This window comes from Mytilus trossulus, chromosome 5 (assembly GCF_036588685.1).
Source record: "Mytilus trossulus isolate FHL-02 chromosome 5, PNRI_Mtr1.1.1.hap1, whole genome shotgun sequence".
Classification (NCBI taxonomy): domain Eukaryota; kingdom Metazoa; phylum Mollusca; class Bivalvia; order Mytilida; family Mytilidae; genus Mytilus; species Mytilus trossulus.
In genome coordinates, this window is record NC_086377.1 from 37,891,469 (window position 1) to 37,913,161 (window position 21,693).

The 21,693-nt window shown below is 33.0% G+C and overlaps 1 protein-coding gene across 1 annotated transcript; it reads left to right on the forward strand.

The window, feature by feature from the left end:
* The first annotated feature begins 482 nt into the window (after window positions 1–482).
* LOC134717914 (thyroid hormone-induced protein B-like) lies at window positions 483–11,532 on the forward strand. Its single transcript, XM_063580413.1, has 9 exons — window positions 483–491; window positions 2,517–2,669; window positions 3,097–3,151; window positions 4,822–5,031; window positions 5,536–5,625; window positions 7,043–7,291; window positions 9,109–9,249; window positions 10,276–10,442; window positions 11,335–11,532. Exons 1-9 carry the CDS (start codon window positions 483–485, stop codon window positions 11,530–11,532), a joined length of 1,272 nt encoding a protein of 423 aa, XP_063436483.1.
* The last annotated feature ends 10,161 nt before the right edge of the window (window positions 11,533–21,693 follow it).

Genomic DNA, 21,693 nt, shown 5'->3' on the forward strand with positions numbered 1-21,693 from the left:
TATTTTGGGATAACAAAAAAATGTATTCCCGTTACGGTTAGTTTATCACAGCACTTTCGTAATTTCCCTTTAAAACATTAAATATTATGTTGAGTGTTTTTGTTTCAAAAATGTAGTTTATTTAAAAAAAAAATCTACTAAAGAGCGAAAGAAAATGACATCATAAAAATTCATAACTTAAATTCATAGTTAGATTATCGCAAAGGACCTTTGACCAATGTTTAACTTGTTTTGCTATATTAGGAATACATGTAAAGATAATTCCACACATTGTTAAACTAGCATGACATGTCTGAGTGATAAGAACTTCAAAATGGAGATCACATCTTTATCTCGTACAATACTTATTTGTCTGACTACATTGTACACGGCATTATTTATCATATTGTCTCTTTGGCAATATTATAAAACCTACACACTCAAACATATACGAGTCAGAAAAGTTACGAGCTCTAGAAACACGGTGTGGTTCGGAGTATACAATGTCTGAGGTAAGATTATATCATCATGCACTTCGTGCATGTACATGATACATTTATATAGATATCATTTTTAAATTGCATGTTTGGAAAACATGGCCCACAAGATGTGAAATAAATACTGACCAATAAATGCATATTTATATTCACACAATGCGCGATTATTGAATTACTTCATCGTCCTTGGTTACACCAACTATAGTTTATCATAGAGCGTTGCCATGAAAAGAGATAAAACTGAAAGCCATGATCGCCAAATACCAGCCTTGCAAAAAGGAAGTATCGTCTAGACTTTGCAAATTGTGATAACGAGAAATAAAAGTTATAACGTTTAAAGAAAATAAAATAAAAGAAATTAACATGCACCACAGCACCAAACATCGAGCAAATGCCTGACATACTAGAATGCCACAGTAATCATTCATATAATATATATATATATTTCGGATTATCGTTGATCATCTCAACGAGATTGATTTTTTCGCTTGAGCTGGTACAGCGAAAGTGAGAAAAGCAATCGAGTTGAGATGACCAATGATAATCTATTTATCGCTATTTTACCTATGACAACATTGTCAATTTCATGTCAATTTCGATAGCAACGCCACGTGCTTGCTTAGTTTCTAGTGATAATTTTTCCATCTCAAGCGAGAAGCATGATATGAAAATTATCACAAAAAAAGATCAAAAGAAAAATGCACAAAATAGCGATAAATATATATATATATTTTGTGAATACTCCAGTCGATCTCTTTATCTTCAATTTGGTTCGTGAAGCAGCTCCATATAACCATGTAGCTCTGGAACAAACGTGAACACACTGAAATGTCTCGCCTTCTTTTCTTATCATTGGTATCATGTTGATAGTCCTAAGTATAATCAAAGCTTTATAAAATACTGTCACATTAACTTAACATTAACCAAGATAACTAAACAAAGACCAATGAACCATGAAAATGAGGTCAAGGTCAGATGAACCATGCCAGGCAGACATGTACAGATAACAATGTTTTCATACAACAATATAGTTGACCTATTACTTATAGTTTGAGAAAAATAGACCAAAACACAAAAATTAACACTGAGCAATGAACTGTGAAAATAAGGTCGAGGTCAAATAACACCTGCGCGACTGACTTAAAGATCATAAAATATTTCCATACACAAAATATAGTTGACCTATGGCATATAGTATTAGATAAAAAGACCAAAACTCAAAAACTTAGCTTTGACTACTCAACCATGAAAATGAGGTCAAGGTCAGATTACATCTGCCCGCTAGACATGTACACCTTACAAATATTCCATACAACAAATATAGTAGATCTATTGCATAAAGAATGAGAAAAATAGACCAAAACACAAAAACTTAACTATAACCACTGAACCATGAAAATGAGGTCATGGTCAGATGACACCTGCCAGTTGGACATGTACACCTTACAGTCCTTCCATACACCGAATATACTAGCCCTATTGCTTATAGTATCTGAGATATGGACTTGAACACCAAAACTTACCAACCTTGTTCACAGATTCATGAAATGAGGTCGAGGTCAAGTGAAAACTGTCTGACGGGCACGAGGACCTTGCAAGGTACGCACATACCAAATATAATTATTCTATAATTACTTATAATACTAGTAAGAGAGAATTCAACATTACAAAAAATCTGATTTTTTTTTTCAAGTGGTCACTGAACCATGAAAATGAGGTCAAGGAAAGTTGACATGTGACTGACGGAAACTTCGTAACATGAGGCATCTATATACAAAGTATGAAGCATCCAGGTCTTCCACCTTCTAAAATATAAAGCCTTTAAAAAGTTAGCTAACACCACCGTCGCCGCCGCCGGATCACTATCCCTATGTCGAGCTTTCTGCAACAAAAGTTGCAGGCTCGACAACAAAAACGGAATCATTTATTGGTAAATATGTCGTGCAGTTTTAATCAATAAGTAGTCCCTTTTGTTAGAAAATATGACAGAATTGAAGTACAAAAGTAGAAAACATATTAAGTATAATTACTAATTTTCAGACAAAAGAAATGATAGCTTTTCTTAAGAACACCAATATAGTAGGAGACATACTTGAAGTCTTGGAACCTGAAAGGGGAGTTGTTAAGGATATACACAAAAGACAGACTTCCTCCTCCCTTCACGCTATGTTTCAACAATTGCTGACCATGCAGGTACGACATCAATAGTGCTTTCTTATAATGCATCATAAGGCAGTTTAACATATAGTATTTAATGCTATAAAACGTGTTAAAAGGTGCAAAATCACTTTTGATTTTCCACTGTTAGTCTCTTTTTTTTTTACATATTTGCACCTTAAAAGCATTGTACAGAATTTATTTATGTTTTCAAAAAAAAAAAAAAAAAAAAAAAAGTATGAAGACAGCTGTATCAAGTCTATAAAACAAAATACTGCTTAACATTTTATTGCATATGAGTAAATAACCATCACCGTAAGTTTGCCAATCCAATTTTTTCTCATCATCGTTCATGTGTACAAACTTTAGGAACCATTATGTTTTATTTAGTGTTTCTATAGAAGATTAAGGAAACCTGATGTTACATGGTTAATAAAGTTTGTACATCTGCATATATTAACAGGAATCTATTCTAGAGACACATTGCACTTCTAGTAATGGTACTGTTTGTTCTCGAGGTGAGTATCAGTTAAATCTTGTTAAGAAATTTGATGAGCATGTTATTTTTAAATTGAAAGGACATTCAAAGTGTAAACTATAGTTATAGAAATATGATCATATATGGTTTTGTTGAAATCGCAAAGCCGATAATATAACGTTTTCATACGCCTCAAGCTAGCCTTCTTTCAGTTGATTTTTTATGACAACATTTTAACGCCTTCTGATTGATTGATTAATTGTTTGTTGCTTAATGTCCAATGGCAAATATTTCATGCATATTCAGGACGAGAACAAGTTCACAATACATACAATAGGTAGGTTGTTACAATAGAGGCCATCTGGGATGATGGACGGGGAAATTTGTACTGCCACCGGAAAAGGAGGGTATATTGGATAGGGACAGAAATTTAGCCTTGCAACAGGCCACCTATGGTCCCCTCAAAACGTCCCCCTTCTGACCGGACGTGACTGCGAACTTGATACATCCCGCACATCCAAACGGACGCCCCACTTCGGCAAGCGTTTTACTTCCGGTCGGGAGAAGACCAAGTGACCATATTTCTATACCCCAGTCATCCTTGGGGGTAACGCCTTCTGAAAAAAAAAGGTCTACAAATGTCCATATCATTTTGGCGACATCTTCAGTTTGTGTAAGACAGGCGTGATGTGTGCTCCTTACCGTTAAGTTAATGCGTTTCTTTTGTAGGACTCAAAGGACAACCTGGAGCAAAGGGAACAAAAGGTGATTACTACGCTTTCAGTTAAATGAATAATTTTTCATGGTAAAAGTTTACCGACATTATTTCGATTTCAAGTATTTACATTTTATTTGAGTCACCTTAAAACTCACACTTTCGCAATATCTTAATCTTGAATTAGCATTTGATAAACGACATGAATTTATCAAATAAAATAATTAAATGAAAATAAAAAGATTTGGTATGACTGCCAATGTGACACTTATCCGGAAAAGACCAAATTGACATAAAAGTTAACAATTATAGAGAATTGTACGGCCTCCAACAATGAACAACAAACCATACTGCAAATAGATATAGGAAGATGTGGTGTGAGTGCCAATGAGACAACTCTCCATCCAAATTTTAACTTAAAAAGTAAACCATTTAAAGTGCAAAGTCAGCTTTAAAAGGCTCCTAAATGGCAATGTAATACTCTCAAACGAGAAAACTAACAGCTTGATTAATGTACAAAATAATGGAAGGAAAAACAAATATGATTTGCAGCAACAAACGACAACTAGCATTTCATATCAAACAAAACCACTTGTTAACTTTATATTTTGGTGGTATACAATATTTTTTTTAAAAAGAAACTGTATTGTTGAACTTTAACAAACAGATGAACAAAATGAGAGACAGTTTAACATCAGAACAAATTAGATTTAAAAAAAAAAACAAGATAAAAGTCAGTAAAATATAGGCAGAAGAAAAGGTGAAAACAAGCAACACATAATTGAATATCACTAAAAATCTATATAAATTTTGCCAACAAATATAGGGACTTTGACCATGAATGACGAAAAATTAATTATGTAAATGCACATCTAGCGCATTAAAATTGGTATCGGTAGTTTATATTTACATATATACATATGTTGAACTATATATGAACATATAAAGTTTAATATAACACAATTTTTTTTTTTATCAATGTATACATTTATTAGCTAAGACTAAAATTACAATTGTTTCTGAAGGACCACAGGGCTTAAGTGGCGTTAAAGGAAACGAAGGAATGCCGGGAGATAAGGGTTTGCCTGGTCTCAATGGACTGGTTGGAGATCTAGGTTACCAAGGACCACTGGGTCCACCAGGAGATAAAGGACAGAGAGGACTGCCGGGTCTTCGTGGACTTCCTGGAATGAACGGAGAAAAAGGTTTGAAAGGGGAAATTGGCGACCCTGTCATAATGGGATTAAAGGGAGAACCTTGAAGCCAGGGCTTACGAGGACCAAACGGTGATATAGGTTTAAATGGAACACCAGGCTTGACCGGCGCAAAAGGTTTTAAAGGTAATTTAAAAGATTCAAAATCTGAAATAAAATATGTTAAACACGCAATAGCCATTATATCTTACACGCATTATTTCAATTAATTGAATCGTTTAGAGAATATAAGTTATATAATGCCCTCATTCACCTTCTTTTTTTGGCTTTGTTGGCATTTTTGTAATTGAAACAGCTTTGTTTAACCTTGTCCCGCAGTATATTTAGCTTTAGATTTATTTTGATTTATTTTGATTTTTTATTTAGTTTTGAAGGTATCAAAATAAAATGTGAGCCCCAAAGATAATGGTTAACTTCTCGAATTGTATCATTGTTACATCAGAAAATATTGATATATTACAAAAATCAATATATCATATAGCTTTCCTTTTTTAGGTCAACTAGGAGAAATAGGTCAAAAAGGAGACCAAGGACCAAAGGGCCCTGACGGTAAAGTTTTAGATGCGGACTGTGCTTGTAAATTAAGTAAGTATAATGGCCAACAAGGTAATTTCTATTTTTATATTCAAAATAGTAAACATTTGTGTAAACTAACATGATTGATAATATTTATTGGTGCAATTGTCTTTCTGTTCATTTTAACCCTAATTCTTTAAAACACACGTTACGGTTAACGTCTATTACAGTTTTTGAAAACTTTTCAATCATTGGTTGTCAAGAACAAGCCGAAATTATTGTCATAGTTGTGGGTTTAGTTCATACAGGGCAGTTACCTTTTAATGTTGAAAAATGTACACATTTTCGATAGCTCTGTATCAAGACTTTGAAACTCTGAATCATATTTACTAAATGCAGTTTTATCTTATATCACAAATAAACAACTGTGTCATGAGCGCATGATACGCCCGTCGTCTTGTGTGTGAATTTTTATTCAATAATTATCAATAGTTTCTAACATGTGAAAAAAAAACTTTTTTACAAAAACTCAATAACTCTAAAATAAAATTTTAAGTTATCACCAACAAATATTCTGATCTTTATATTTATATAACTAAGAAGTGAACCCCCAGGGTGACTGGAGTGTAGAAATATGGTCACTTGGTCTTCTCCCGGTCGGCAGTAAAACCCTTGCCGAAACGGGACGTCTGTTTGGCTGTGCGGGATGTATCAAGTTCGCAGTCACGTCCGGTAAGAAGCGGGACGTTAAATCCGATGCCTCGTGTTCAGAGAGTGCCACGATCTTTGCACGTTAAGAACCCTTGCAACAACTCTTTGAGGGCCCGTAGGTGGCCTGTTGCAAGGCATAATTTCTGTCCCTATCCTATACTTGCTCATTTTCCAGTGGCAGTCCTAATTTCCCCGACCATCATCCCAGATAGCCTTCTATTGAATCAACCTACCTATTGTATTTATTGTAAACTTGTTCTCGTCCTGAATATGCATGAAATATTTGCCACTGGACGCAAAGCAACCAATCATCAATCAATAACTAAGAAGTGTGTAAAGTTTTAAGCAATAATCATAAATCATTTTTATGAAATATAGAGTTTGTTTGGCCATCATAACAAACACTAATGTTAAGTTTCATGTAATTTGGATAAGTCATTCTCAAGTTTCGAAGAGACATGTTTACACCGGACAGACAGACGGACAGATGGATAGACGGAAAATTTAACGGGCGTATAAAAATGGCACCAACGGACATGAAAAAATTGATGTCACAGTGAATCTTAAAATCAGAAGATGTAGTACATGATTGCCAAAGAGACAACTCTCCAAAAAAGACATAGTGACAGATACATTTACATCCATATATCTTTGTACGACCATCAACAATGAACAGAGACCATACTGCTTGTCAGCTATAAACGCCCCCGAAATATCAAATGTAAAACAGTTCAAACAAGATGTATTTATGTATTTATGTATTTATGTATTTCAGAACAGCAAAGTGAAAGTGATCAGGGTATCCAAGTAGGTAGCAAAAATATTGTTATTGATTGTAAAAATAGTACAGGATTGTTTGGCTTGGTCACGTGGACGCATGATTTGAATAATTTAGGCTCACGTGTAAAATTATCGTCTGATAAACATCAACTGACGATTCCAGATGTTTTACCAAACGACCAGGGGAACTACACCTGTTTTATAAATGGAAGGAAAATTGCAACTTATGAATTGAAGGTTAAAGGTAATTGATGAATTGAATTGACAATTCGCCTTTTCAGAATCTAAAGGATTATGGGTAATCTCATTGTTTGTACACCAAAATGAAATGATGTTACGTCATCGGTTAAATTTCCATTGTTGGGAACGTTTTAAAACAATAGCAACGTTTTGGTGTACGCTTAATGAAATATTACCCAGAATGCTTTCTATTCTGAAACGGCAATGTAACTAGATTTATATGTATCTTCCGGGAGACGGTTAATTTCCTACGCACATACTGTCTTGATTTCTTTATATTACAGAAAACACGCCCCGTACGGCTTCCGTATTATCAAATGATATAAATAAAATCACAATATTCTAGGCATTTCTATGTTTATTGTTCGTTAACAGTTTGGGTGTTTTTGGTGTCAAAGATGAACGCAACTTTCTTTCAATTGCCATAACTACAGTCCCGCCCCTTTCCCTGTAGTTACTATATCACTGAATAAGACATCACACGTAATTTGTGCTTGAAAGGAAGGGAAACCTATGTGGATCAGGAACTATAGAGAAATTTGTAACGAAGTATTAAAAAACATTAAAAAAAAATGAGGAACATTGAAAACGGAAAGCCCCTTATTAAATGGCAAAATCAAAAGCTGAAACACATCACAGCGGATTTTGTTGATTTAACCAAGCTTTATTTAACTTACACTTCTTGCGTAATTTTAAGATGTTTCTGTTCTAGGTATTACATTGATTGATTGATTCTTGGTGGCTTTACGCCGCATTAGCACAAAAAGGCTATATCGCGGCGAGAGCCAATTCGATTTTTTTTACAATTTAAAGCATTGATATTTTAAAATAAGACAAAATGAACTAAAATTCTTGACTGAAGCAAATTGATTTTATTTACAAACAGAAATCAGTAGTAAGATAACGCGATAAAAATTAAAATCGATTCAAACATAATAACATTTTGATATTTATTAATAAATTCCAATTTCTTTTAAGTATGCAACAATATTTGTATATTGAACATTATTAAATAAATCACATATATTATTGACATTGAAATGCTTCCAATGAATATCATCAAAGTTAATACAATTAATTAAAACATATTTAATAGTATGCTTGCAGTTGCAAGGTACACATTGTGGTTCATCTTCATTGTTTAAAAGATACTCGTGTGTTATTCTAGTATGACCAATACAATCTCTAGAAATAACACTGATCTTTTCTGCACATAAAATTATTGAAAGGTTTACCTAAATTAGGCTTAATTTCATGTAATTTATTTATCATCTTTTTTATTCCATTAATTTTTCCATATGTTAAAAACATATTCTCTAATACTACATTTAAAATCAGTATATGGTATATCACAGTTAGATAAAGGGTCACCCAGTGCATTCTTTGCGTCACGGTCTACAGCTGTGTTTCCAAGCATTCCAACATTACTTGGCAACCATAGAAATATTATTTCTTTTAGAAGAATTTTAGGTTCCTCATAACATAAAACATTTTGCGAATTGTTTTTTTGTATAGCTTGTAAGCATGAGAGTGAATCAGCACATATAATAAAATTTGATTTATCTGGGAAAGCAATACATTTTAAAGCCAAAATTATTGCTTCTGCTTCAGCAGTAAACATAGATGCATTAGATGGCAAACGGAGAGTTGCGTCTCTGAAGACAGTATCAGATGCAACTCTGTCACCATCTTTTGATTCATTAGTAAAGACAGTTGAAAAATCTAAATAATTGGCTTAAATTTTATTTAATTTTGTTGATTTCAAAACAAGCTTTATTAATCTTACACTTCGTGCGTAATTTTGAGATGTTTTTGTTCCAGGTATTACAAAATACAACTGTGATTTTGAAGCAGGAGATATATGTCTATGGAAACAAGTTCCCAGTGACAATTTTGATTGGTTATCCCATACAGCAGGAACACCGTCAACGGCCACTGGTCCAAGTTATGATCATACTATAGGTTTGATATTCAAGTTATGAAAAAGTTAGGGTTTTTTATATAGCTATATAGATTAGACCGTTGGTTTTCCCATTTGAATGATTTTACACTAGCAATTTTTGGGCTCTTTATAGCTTTTTGTTCGGTGTGAGCCAAGTCTCCGTGTTGAAGGCCGTACATTGACCTATAATTGTTTACTTTTATAAATTGTTATTTAGATGGATAGTTGTCTCATTGGCACTCACACCAGATCTTCCTATATCTATAATATCTGCTTTTAAGGCTGAGACTGTAATTGTCATTTCAACAACTCATTCACATGGTAAATAACACTACAGGGAGATAACTAAGTCTGTAAAAATCAGTTTAACGTTGTAATCACGTTACATGTATATTGTTAAGGAATTCTCAATGATGAACATACGTGTTTGTCAAGCTGCTATATAACCAATGAGATAAAGTATGTGGTTAAAGATTTTTGAACATTTTATATTTATTTCATAGGGTCAAAGAAAATATTTGGTCAAAATTTTATGACAATTAAACGAGCCTAACTAATGTTAGTAGAGGCGTTTGCTACCTCCTTAATGTCAAAACTAATTGCTAGGAAGAAGAGTTCAACTATTAGTCCACTAAGCAGGTTTTCAATACAATTTATTTGCTGTTGTTTGATTTAAACTGCCTCAGTAAAAAATGCAATATCGCGGTGAGCTTTTAATATGAATTATGAGCTAAATACTAGTACTGCCCAGTTGTGTAACATATAAAACATCAAACACTTGGCGACGAATTGTTGAAATTAAATGTTCAGAAATATGTAAGCAGTAGATGTTTTACAAGTGTCAACCATGATGTTGCTATTTCCAGTAAAACAATTGGAAATAAGTTATACATGTGTACTAGTATTCAAAGAATTAAAAAAATGAAGATCAATTTATAAATTTCATTAATTTTACAAAACAAAAATATTCATATCAATAATATAAACGCAGGTACATTGATTGTCTTAAATGGTATTAGTATACCCCATGTTTCATATAATTTTAGGTAACGTACGAGGTAGATATTTGTATATTGAAACATCAAGTCATACTCGTCACGAATATGCCGATCTGGTATCACCACTAATGACTGGAAACCAGGACAGATGTTTAAGTCTCTGGTATCACATGTTTGGATCAGGTATTGAGAAGCTGGAGATTGGAATAATCCAGGTAAATATTATCATTGAATAACTGACCTTCCGGTTTGGATAAGATATTGACCAGCTGAAGATTGTAATAATCCAGGTAAATATCATCAATGAATAACTGATCGTCCGGTTTGGATAAGATCTTGACAAGCTGAAGATAATAATAATCCAGGTAATGACATCAATGAATAATTGACCTTCCTGTTTAGATCAGATATTGACAAGCTGAATATTGGAATAATCCAGGTAATGACATCAATGAATAACTGACCTGGCTTCCGGTTTGGATCAGATATTGACAAGCTGAATATTGGAATAATCCAGGTAAATATTATCAATGAATAACTGACCTTCCTGTTTAGATCAGATATTGACAAGCTGAATATTGGAATAATCCATGTAAATATTATCAATGAATAATTGACCTTCCGGTTTGGATCAGATATTGACAACCTGAATATTGGAATAATCCAGGTAAATATTATCAATGAATAACTGACCTGGCTTCCGGTTTGGATCAGATATTGACAAGCTGAATATTGGAATAATACAGGTATATATTTTCAATGAATAACTGACCTTCCGGAGTACCTGATAACATTTCTTAGTTTAATACAAAAATAAACATTTCATTTTGTATATATTTTTTAACGAGGTATTTGAATTAGTTTTTGACATCTAGTTTTCACGCGTTTAAAAAGACATCACAACCATTTAGTCTAAAACAGCTGACAACCAGGGTCTTTACACAGCAAGAGCCAGAATCTTAAACACAAATTTATTATATATATATATGCGTATTAAGTTCTCTACTTATTATACCAAATGCATATTATTAATATTAAAAAAAAAAAAAGTCTGTATTCGTTGTATTATAATTAAAAAATGTAGTGTAAAATATCCTTTTTTTGCAGAAAACACAAACACCGACAAATTACCTTGTTTTGCAAGTATTATCCGGTGGTCAGGGATTCCAATGGAATAGATTGAATGTTACACTATCTTCTTCCTTTGATTATGAAGTCACAATAAGAGGTTACAAAGGAACAGATTACCATGGCGATATAGCAATTGATGACATCATTGTCTACAATGGGAAATGTCAAAACTAAGAGAAAATTATAATAAATAGTGTAATTTCCAAATTCCTGTTGTAAATTTCTTAAAACTTATAAATTATATGAATGGTTACATGAATATGTTATTAATGACGAATATGACAACCTAAAAATAACAGAAAAAAGAAATAGTTGGAATATTTTGAGTGCTTTGTTTGTACTGTTTTTTTGTGTGTGTCTTCTAATGCATTCCACTTGTTTTATAACCTTAGTACTCTCACAACTTTTATAGTATGTTCTTTTTGTTTCTCCTTTTTTGTGACGAGGATTATTTCTTTTCCATCGAAGATAACAAAAAAATTAAAAAAATTCTGGAACACATGAGTATTTCAAATTCGATTTACAAAAGTTTTGTTGTCTGAAGGTTTACTATGGTTGTTTTACACAGCTTATCCCCTATTCTAGTTGGTACTAGAAGTGATGCTTTCTATCAATTTATAGATTCTAACAATTCAAGAAAACTAAAGTAAAAAGAACCACATTATTTAGACAGTTCAACATAAAGCACAAGGAAAAAACAGTCCTTAAAAAAAGTCAAATGATTTAATTTTTACTGTTGCTTTTCTCGCAGCAGTTTTTGTAGTCAGATGGGAAGTTTGTTTCGTCTACATGTAAAGTCGTAAGAATGAATTTAATGATGTGCAATAATACAAAGGACGTTCCTTCAAATACAATTGTTAAGGTGCAATTATGAGAATTCAAAAGAATTCCTTCTTTTCATGAGGTAAATACTAACGCTACCGTCTATGGTCTTCCTTTTTCCGTGTTTTATATAATATATAAGAATAAGAAGATGTGGTATGATTGCAAATAAATTGCCATCAGCAAAATGAAGAAGTCTCATTATTGAACTTTATTGTCATTGAGACTGAAATTAGCAAGCAAGATTTTAATTATCTGAATTACGATAACAATGGGTATCCCGAACCGATTCACGACGAGCAATTTTACGAGCCCACCATCAGTGGAAAGAAAATCTGAATATGTTTTGTTGAACCTGGTTTATGGCTAGCCAAACTTCCCGACCATATGGTAACGTTTAAAAAATCTTAATATGATTTGCATGGAGCATATCCTTCGTAGGCATAAACGATCTTAACTTAAGTATTCCTTAAACTTAGATTTCACTAAGAGTTCCCTTAGTGAAGAAAATTCTTAAGTCATATGCACAAAACTACTTAAGTTGGCACTTAACTCAGGTAACTTTAAGTATGAATGTTTTCGGAACCTTTCTATTTTTACCGTATGAAATGTAAACTCAATGAATAAACTCATGATTACAATTTGTTGTTTTGAATGTAACAATGCTTGACTGAACTACGCACGATTTATGTGTGTGTTTTGGGTTGTATATAAGGTTGGGTGTGTCCGAATTTCAAATTTAGTATACCTTTAATACACAGTCATATGATATCGAACAACATGTAAAATAGAAAGCCAAATTGGACAAAGAGAGCGAAAAACATTTTGATGGAGGAAAACGAGAAGAAACGGCATATTTTAAATGCAAAATTATCATCTACTCTGACTTCTGGAGATAAGACAAAAACATGGGAAGAAATAGCAAACACAATAAATGCTGAAAATAGCGTCCGAAGAAGCACAAAGGACATGCAAAAGAAATGGAATACTATTTGTGCGACAGCAAAAACAGAAGTTTCGGCGCACCGACGCAGTCAATATCAAACAGGTAAATAATATCTCAAAAATCTATAGCATTTTTTTCAAGTTCTTCTTGCAGTTGTACGGTGGAAGTAAATAGAAAAGACTATAACCTGTAAATACAATACAACGTAGGATGTACATGTATCCTTTGTACGATAGAAAATTATATAGAGTTTAACATTTTTAGACTCGCTATCCAAACATGTATGTGTTCGCAATTTATCGAATGCTTCTACTTTGATGCCATTTTTTGGTTCCAAAAACCGAGATTGATTTAAGGAATAAAGTAGCTTTTCGTATTAAATCATACGTGTTTGTGAGTTATTTACACATATACTTGAAAACTGTTACCAACAAAAATTTCATATTACATATATATATATATAATTTTGTTTTAATGTTGCCTTGATATTCTCGAAATGAAAATTGTGTATATTATTAATAAACAATTATGCATAGTAATGCTATTGTTTCATTTTTTTTATGTTTGTATGAGGAGGTCCTTGCTCAAATGACATTTCATCAATTTCTCAAAAAGTATGTGACATTCTTGGGGAGGACTCGCCAACTATATCTAGAATAGAAGAAGGTTTAGAAATCGAAGAAATATATCATATAAGCGTTTTCGAATGAGAACAAAAGACGGTTTGAATCTTTGCCTGCCAGTGAAGATGAAGAAGACATTCCACCCGTTTTTAAGAGACAAAGGTATGCCCTTGTTTTGGTGGGGATATGAACATTCCGTTCATGACCGTTGGTTTTCCCGTTTGAATGGTTTTACACTAGTAATTTTGGGGCCCTTTATAGCTTGTTGTTCGGTGTGAGCCAAGGCTCCGTGTTGAAGGCCGTACTTTAACCTATAATGGTTTAATTTTTAAATTGTTATTTGGATGGAGAGTTGTCTCATTGGCACTCACACCACATCTTCCTATATCTATATGAGAATTTCTTTTTACTTAACTACATTAAAATATGAACCCACTTTTGATGTTTGAAACAAAAATGTCGGTAAGCGTTTCTTCCCCTCCCCCCCCCCAAAAAAAAAATATGTTTCAATAAAGGAGTATAATGCCTTTTTAATCAAATTATGATATGTGAAAACATATATATGTATAACTAAAAAGAACAAAAACTTCAAAAGAAGGAAAATAAGTTAAATCATTCAATTTTTTTTTCCACTGCAAAAGTTCATTAAAACTAATGAAATGAATATATACCTTTCACAGAATTTCTCGGGGTACAACGAAAACCAGCAGTGACGTCAGCAACCCACCGGATCCACTTACAACATTGCACACGGAGTTGTTGAACCTGGAAAAAGAAAAACTCAAATTACAAATTGAAACACCAAAACTGAAAAAGGAAAAACTATCAAAGGAGAAAAATAAGTTAGCACTGGAAATAACTAAACTCTCTTTTGAAATGAAAAAATATAGTAATTTCCACTGTTTGCTACATTTGTTTTAACGTAAACGGCTTCGGTATGTTATGTGTTTGGGTTATTATTAAATCAAATACATGTATGCCACATTCGTAATGTGTGTCTCAAGTCAGGAGCATGTAGTTCAGTGGTTGTCGTTTGACCATGTCTGTCTTTGTTTTTCGTAAATTCTTTTGTTATAAATCAAACCGTTATTTTCTCAATTAAAGTACATATTTGTATAGCCTACAATACACTTTTTTTTTTGGTCATTGTTAATAGACATAGGAACATGTGGTGTAAGTGTCAATGAGACAACTCTCCATCCAAATAACAATTTATAAAGTGAACCATTATAGGTCAATGTACGGCCTTCAACACGGAGCCGTGGCTTACACCGACCAACAAGCTATAAAGGGCCCCAAAATTACTAGTGTAAAACTAATCTATATAAAAAACGAGAAACGAGAAACACGTATAAATTACATAAACAAACGATTAAGCCATATACTTACAGTCGACTTCGTTTGCTTACATCCACTTCATTTGAACTTTGACGGTTAGTGGTCTCATTGCTAATCCTAAAACATCTCTATATTTTTTATGGGTTATTTGCTTACGTTAAATTGCAAAGTCAATCTGTACAAACTTGTTTTTACAGACAAATCATAAAAATAGGGCTTATACTAATATTTGACAAACGGAAGTCCACAGTACGGAAGCCGATAAGGGCCATTCAAAAAAAATATTTTATGTCGTAATTACGACATAGCATGTCGTAATTTCGACATAACATGTCGTTATTACGACATCGCTATGTCGTAATTTCGACATAACATGTCGTTATAACGACATCGCTATGTCGTAATTTCGACATATCATGTCGTAATAACGACATCACTATGTCGTTTTAACGACATAGCTATGTCGTTATTACGACATCGCTATTTATAAAAGAATATGTATCATGATTGGCAACAGACTAAATGACACAGAAATTAACAACTATAGGTCATCATAATGCCCCCAATAATTAGAAAAAGCCCCCGCATAGTCAGCTATAAAAGAGGGAGGAAAGATACCAGAGGGAGAGTCCCCGAAATGCTCTGTGGCAGACAGTGTTATTATTCAGTTATTAGCTCCCTTGGTAAAACTCCAAATTTCATATTTTATTGTTAAATAATTTACATTACGCTTAATAAGTATATATTTGTTAATTGTATAGCTTTTGCTATTTGAATTCATTTGGTTAAAGATTTCTATTTTTATTGTAAAGTTTTATATTTACATCGTCGCAAAATCTTTGATTACCTTCTTTGGATACCTTCAGTGAGAAACTTATATATTTTATAGATTCCATAGGAAATTAATAAAAGTATAAGTAAGAAAACAATTCGAATGTCCGATATAATAAAAAAAAAATAAAAAAATTGAGTCCAATCTCTGGGATTGGTATTAAAAGGGTTATACAGTCGGACAAGGATGTATTAATTAATCTTCTAATAAATGGAAGAATATTCTGTGGATTGATATAAGGGACTGAATTTGCGATTCAAGCATCCCATCTCACTGTAAATAAGCGCAAACTACATGACTTCTTGTAATAAGGGTGAATTGAAGTATTGATAGCTCTATTTCTACTTTCAAACGTTGGGCACGATGTTCCTACAACACGTTTCACTGATAAAGCGGTGTCGAAGATGTTTTTTGACTCCGATTAATTTTGAAAGTTTAATATGGTGTTTTATATTGTTGGTTGATTCTGGTTTTGTTCGTTTTGTGATGTCATTTTATCAAAAATTACCTCGAGTTGTGGAAATCGATTTATAATGTTTACCCTTTATGTTATTTCAACTAAAAAGGCATTACTGTCGCAAGTAATGTAGGAAGGAAAGATGGGACGGAAGTACATGTATATACATACGGTTTTCCATAAAAAGAATTTATCATAGGATGTTTAACTTTCATGGTGCATATCATCCACTGTGATATCATCTGTCATTGTAAACTTCCTATACTCTTAATTCAACCCCAATACAAATATATTTGACACTCTGAAGGTAAATCGATCATTTTTACCCTTAATTGGTTAAATTTGAATAGAATTGTATTTTCCCTGGCACATATGTTGTCGAAATACACCCCTTCAATTACTTGAACCTTAGCTTTAGAATTATTTCCCAAGTCATCTTCAGATATATACATTTTAAAATATAGTAATCTACTCCTGGATCGTCCGCGAAAACGGCAAATATAATCCCGGGTTTTTATTAATTCGATGAAACGGGTTTCGTCGCTGTTTGGGATTCGTCTTTCAATTACCTCCATTTCATGCACAAGTTTATATTGACGAAAAGTTCAGGCTTCGCTACTAGTACAGGAATTACTTTCATCACGACAATTATAACATGAATAGCAGGACAAATCGCGAAGTAAAACATTCCGTGAACTAGTATTAAGTCTTTTAATATTGGTGATTGCACCTTTAAGTTACTAAAGTGACGACTTTAAATGATATATTTGGAGTACTTCCGTTACATAAATTTCAGTACGCATTTTACATTTAGAGGACTGTCTTGGTGTCTCCAATTGGTCTTTGAAAAGTTGGACGAAGTTCATGTAATGGGATTTTTTCCCCATTTCCAAATTCGTTTAAATAACTCTTTGAAAGCTATATACGATTAATAAAAATTGCAAAATTTAACCTGTGTCGAACCTATGTTCCCTGGCGGAGTCTATAGCAACATGCACTATTTTTTTTTTCGGCAGCAATCATCAACCTCTTTTTCCAAATTTTATAACACGATTTGTTTTAATTATCATGAACATTTAATTGAAACTTTAGCACATGTAACGTCGGAAATTAGCGTCTTTAGGATTTTAGACGTTTTCAGACGTTTGGAAAAATTGGCTACCGTTTTGTAATGTATGGAAGCATTTTATTCCTTTAAGACCCAAATATGTAGTTAATAAGACAAGAATCTTGGCATTTTTTACTCTTCGTGTATCTAACTTTTGTTTAGATCAATTATAAAAAGTACGCGTTAACTGCTTTGAAAAATGAAATATCAACTTGGACTACCGTTTGAAAAACGACTGTGTAGAGAAGATTTTACTGAATCCGCAATATTTGAACTCACATGAGGCAAATATGTGTACTATGGTAGATAGTATTATAATTGTCTTACTCTTTTTATTCATTTTCTGCTATATCTACTTTCAGTCGTTAATTCAAAAACGTCGGACAGTTTTCTTATTCCAGCTTAATATGCAGGCACCGAGTCAAATGACATTTGGTAAAATAACGGCTTTAACGCCAAAAAGAATCGACACATGTCGTTGTTCCTGCCAAGAATCAATAAGACCAGAGAATAAGAAATAGGATCAATATACATAAGAGTTAAAATAGTTTTTCATAAATGTAACTTTGGACATACATTTTTTCACATAGCTTTCTTATTTCAATTCTCAAATAAACTAGATATTACTTAGGATATGATGAAGAGCTCTAAAAACATAATTCAAAACATATATTGAATTTGTTTTAATATTGGTTCGTGTTTTCTAACATTTTTATTTTGTTTTGCGGACGAAATTGTGAAGATTCTGTTTTAAATCTTAGGGTTGTAGGAACATCGTGGCAAACGTTTGAAAGTAGATATAGACCAATCACTACTTTAGTTTACCCTTTTTACAAAAAGCCATATAGTTTTGCGCTTATGTATAGGGAGATAGAAAGAATGGCTTGCCTTGTTAGGACAAGATTAGTTCTCTAATAATTTCACATCAAGTTTACAACCAACATGTCTTGCTGCACAGCTTTTATCAGAATATTTCTATCGGTGCAGGGGTCTATAAAATATATAAGTTTCTCACTGAAGGTATCCAAAGAAGGTAACCAAAGATTTTGCAACGATGCAAATATCAAACTTTACAATATAAATAGAAATCTTTAAACAATGAATACAAATAGCAAAAGCTATGCAATTAACATATACTTATTTAGCGTTATGTAAATCATTTAACAAAAAAAATACATTAAATATGAAATTTGGAGTTTTACCAAGGGAGCTAATAATTAAATAATAACACTGTCTGCTACACAGCATTTCGGGGACTCTCCCTCTGGTATCTTTCCTCCCTCTTTTATAGCTGACTATGCGGGGGCTTTTCTAATTTTTTGGGGCATTATGATGACCTATAGTTGTTAATTTCTGTGTCATTTAGTCTCTTGCCAATCATAATACACATTCTTTTATATATAGCGATGTCGTTATTACGACATAGCTATGTCGTTAAAACGACATAGTAATGTCGTTATTACGACATGATATGTCGAAATTACGACATAGTGATGTCGTTATAACGACATGTTATGTCGAAATTACGACAAAGCGATGTCGTAATAACGACATGTTATGTCGAAATTACGACATGCTATGTCGTAATTACGACATAAAATATTTTTTTTGAATGGCCCTTATCGGCTTCCGTACCACAGTCACTGATTTTGCATCAATGTGATTACACAGTGAATATAGTTCAAGCAACGAAGTGTAAAACCAGACTGTAATGATTTTAAGTTTGATTGAATTTTTCAATATTGGAACACACACTGATTTCCACTTTTGTGATTTTGATGTTTCAATTGATTATTTAATAGACAAAAACATTCAAGGACTTACTTTCAAAAATGAAGCTCAGTAACACTTTTCCTGATATGGAAACCATTTCCAGCCATTCCATTTTCAACTTCTTCCATGTCATCATTCAGATCATCATCCAAATCATCTCTATTAAGGGGGGTGTTGTTTTTCGTGACTATGTTATGCAGCACTCCACACGAAATAACAACTTTAAATGTAGTTGCTGGAGAAAGCCTTATCTCGCTATGCAGACAATGAAAGTGTCTCTTCCATTGACCAATTGTTCGTTCAACAGCACATCTTGTCACTTTATGTGATCTGTTGAAGCGGAATTCTTATCTAGTTTGTTGGTGAAGATATGGCGTCAACAAAAGCTTTTTGCACGGATATCCACTGTCACCAAGTAAATAAGCGTCATGATTGGATTGTTCGAGTTGCATAAATACTCTACTCTGTTTCAATACTCTAGAGTCATGGGAACTCCCAGTTCATTTCGCTACAATGTTAATGAACTTAGAGTCTGAATTAACTATTACATGGACATTAATTGAGTGGTAACCTTTCCTATTGACAAATTGCTCTTCATGCTGCGAAGGAGCAATAATCCGAACATGTGTGCCGTCAATCAGTCCTACAACGTTTGGAAAATTAGCAACTGCGTAAAATTTAACCTTATTATCCTCTATTACCTGACCACTTGGAAATTTAATGAATTTAGGGGCTCTTCTGACTAATGCGTTTGAAACTGAGTGAATTGTTCTAGAAAAAGTTGACTGGTCAATATTGAAGGTACTAGCAATAATGTTCTGAAAGGACCCACTAGCATGAAATCTAAGTGCAATAAAAACTACATGACTGGAGGTATTGCATGGTTGCGAAGTGTAGAACTCTCTAAATCTTATTGTAATAAATCAGTAATCTGCAGAACAGTTTGCCTATCAAAACGAAATCTCTCTGACTACTAATTCCAGATCATCGTACAGATCTAGCTGATTTGTTCTATCGCTAAAGACACATAGCCCTTCTTCCTGCTAACAACCGATACCGAGCGATGTGAAACATATTGTATTTGAACAACATTAAGTATGAGTTTATTCATATAGAAATACATGAACAAAGGGAATGAAAGAAAAGACATAAGCACGCATTCCATGGGCGCCTAAATAGTGAACTCTATTCTCATTATAATGTTTTTCCATCGGGGGAATCTGCAAAACACAGACGGGATGAAATGACATAACTATCCTTGTATCCCTTCTTTTTTGTATGATGAATTTACATATTGGCAATATACATATTTAATATCCTGCAATTATTGATGTTGAAGTAAATGGTAGCTAAATTAAATATTTTTTGACAAACCACACGCTTATAACTGATGTTAATTAATTTTCTTGAACTCTAAGGTACCTCCATGTGCTTATGTGTTTCCTAAGTTTAAGGGGTTTTATGATACCACTTAAGTTTTGGGGGAGGGGCTCAAACCAACTAAGATTTTACTAAGGAAATACTTAGTTTAAGATTGTTTATGGATACGACTTAGATAAAAAGGGCGGAGTTTCCTTAACTTAAGTGTTTACTAAGAAAAATCTTAACTTAAGTAGCTTTATGCATACGGGTCCTGATCTTGGTTTGACTTACGATTTGTTAATTATCAATTATTCTTGTTTAGTTTATACTATATTTACGTCTACCTCTGGCGTTTTTAAATATAACAATATGTTGCTTTAAAAGTTGCTGATATCAATATGAATATATTTTATTATTTATCAACAATGAGATGTTAATTTGCGCTGCTACATTTAGAAATCTTTTATAAACCTGTTGCATAGTACCTTCCAGTCATTCAATTCAACAATCAATATATATATATAATATCAAACAAGTGTATATATATATATATATATGTTTAGGGGCCAGCTGAAGGACGCCTCCGGGTTTGGGAATTTCTCGCTGCATTGTAGACCTGTTGGTGACCTTCTTCAGTTGTCTGTTCTATGGTCGAATTGTTGTCTCTTTGACACATTCCCCATTTCCATTCTCAATTTTAATAATTAAAATGTCAAATGGATTACCTTCCATATAACAAGGTTAATATTAATATAACCTGGTGACAATTTTCTACAAATTATTTAAATACTTTAATTTCATACAAGGAAGGTTTAAACATTAAGAGTATTTTAGATATTCGTATATTTTTTTCACTAAACGTACACTACAAACTGCTCAGAGTTTGAATTGACCAGTTTTTGTGCTCGACCAGTAAAATCGAGCACAAATTTTACTCGACTAGACTTCGACATTGTCTCGACTGTACTTTACTGTACTCGACTAGGTCTCGACTTTGCTTATTTGTCTGATTCAGTGCTTGATGATCTTGTTGTAGTCTGAAATGGTCTTTACCAAGGCTCAACCTGTTTTAAA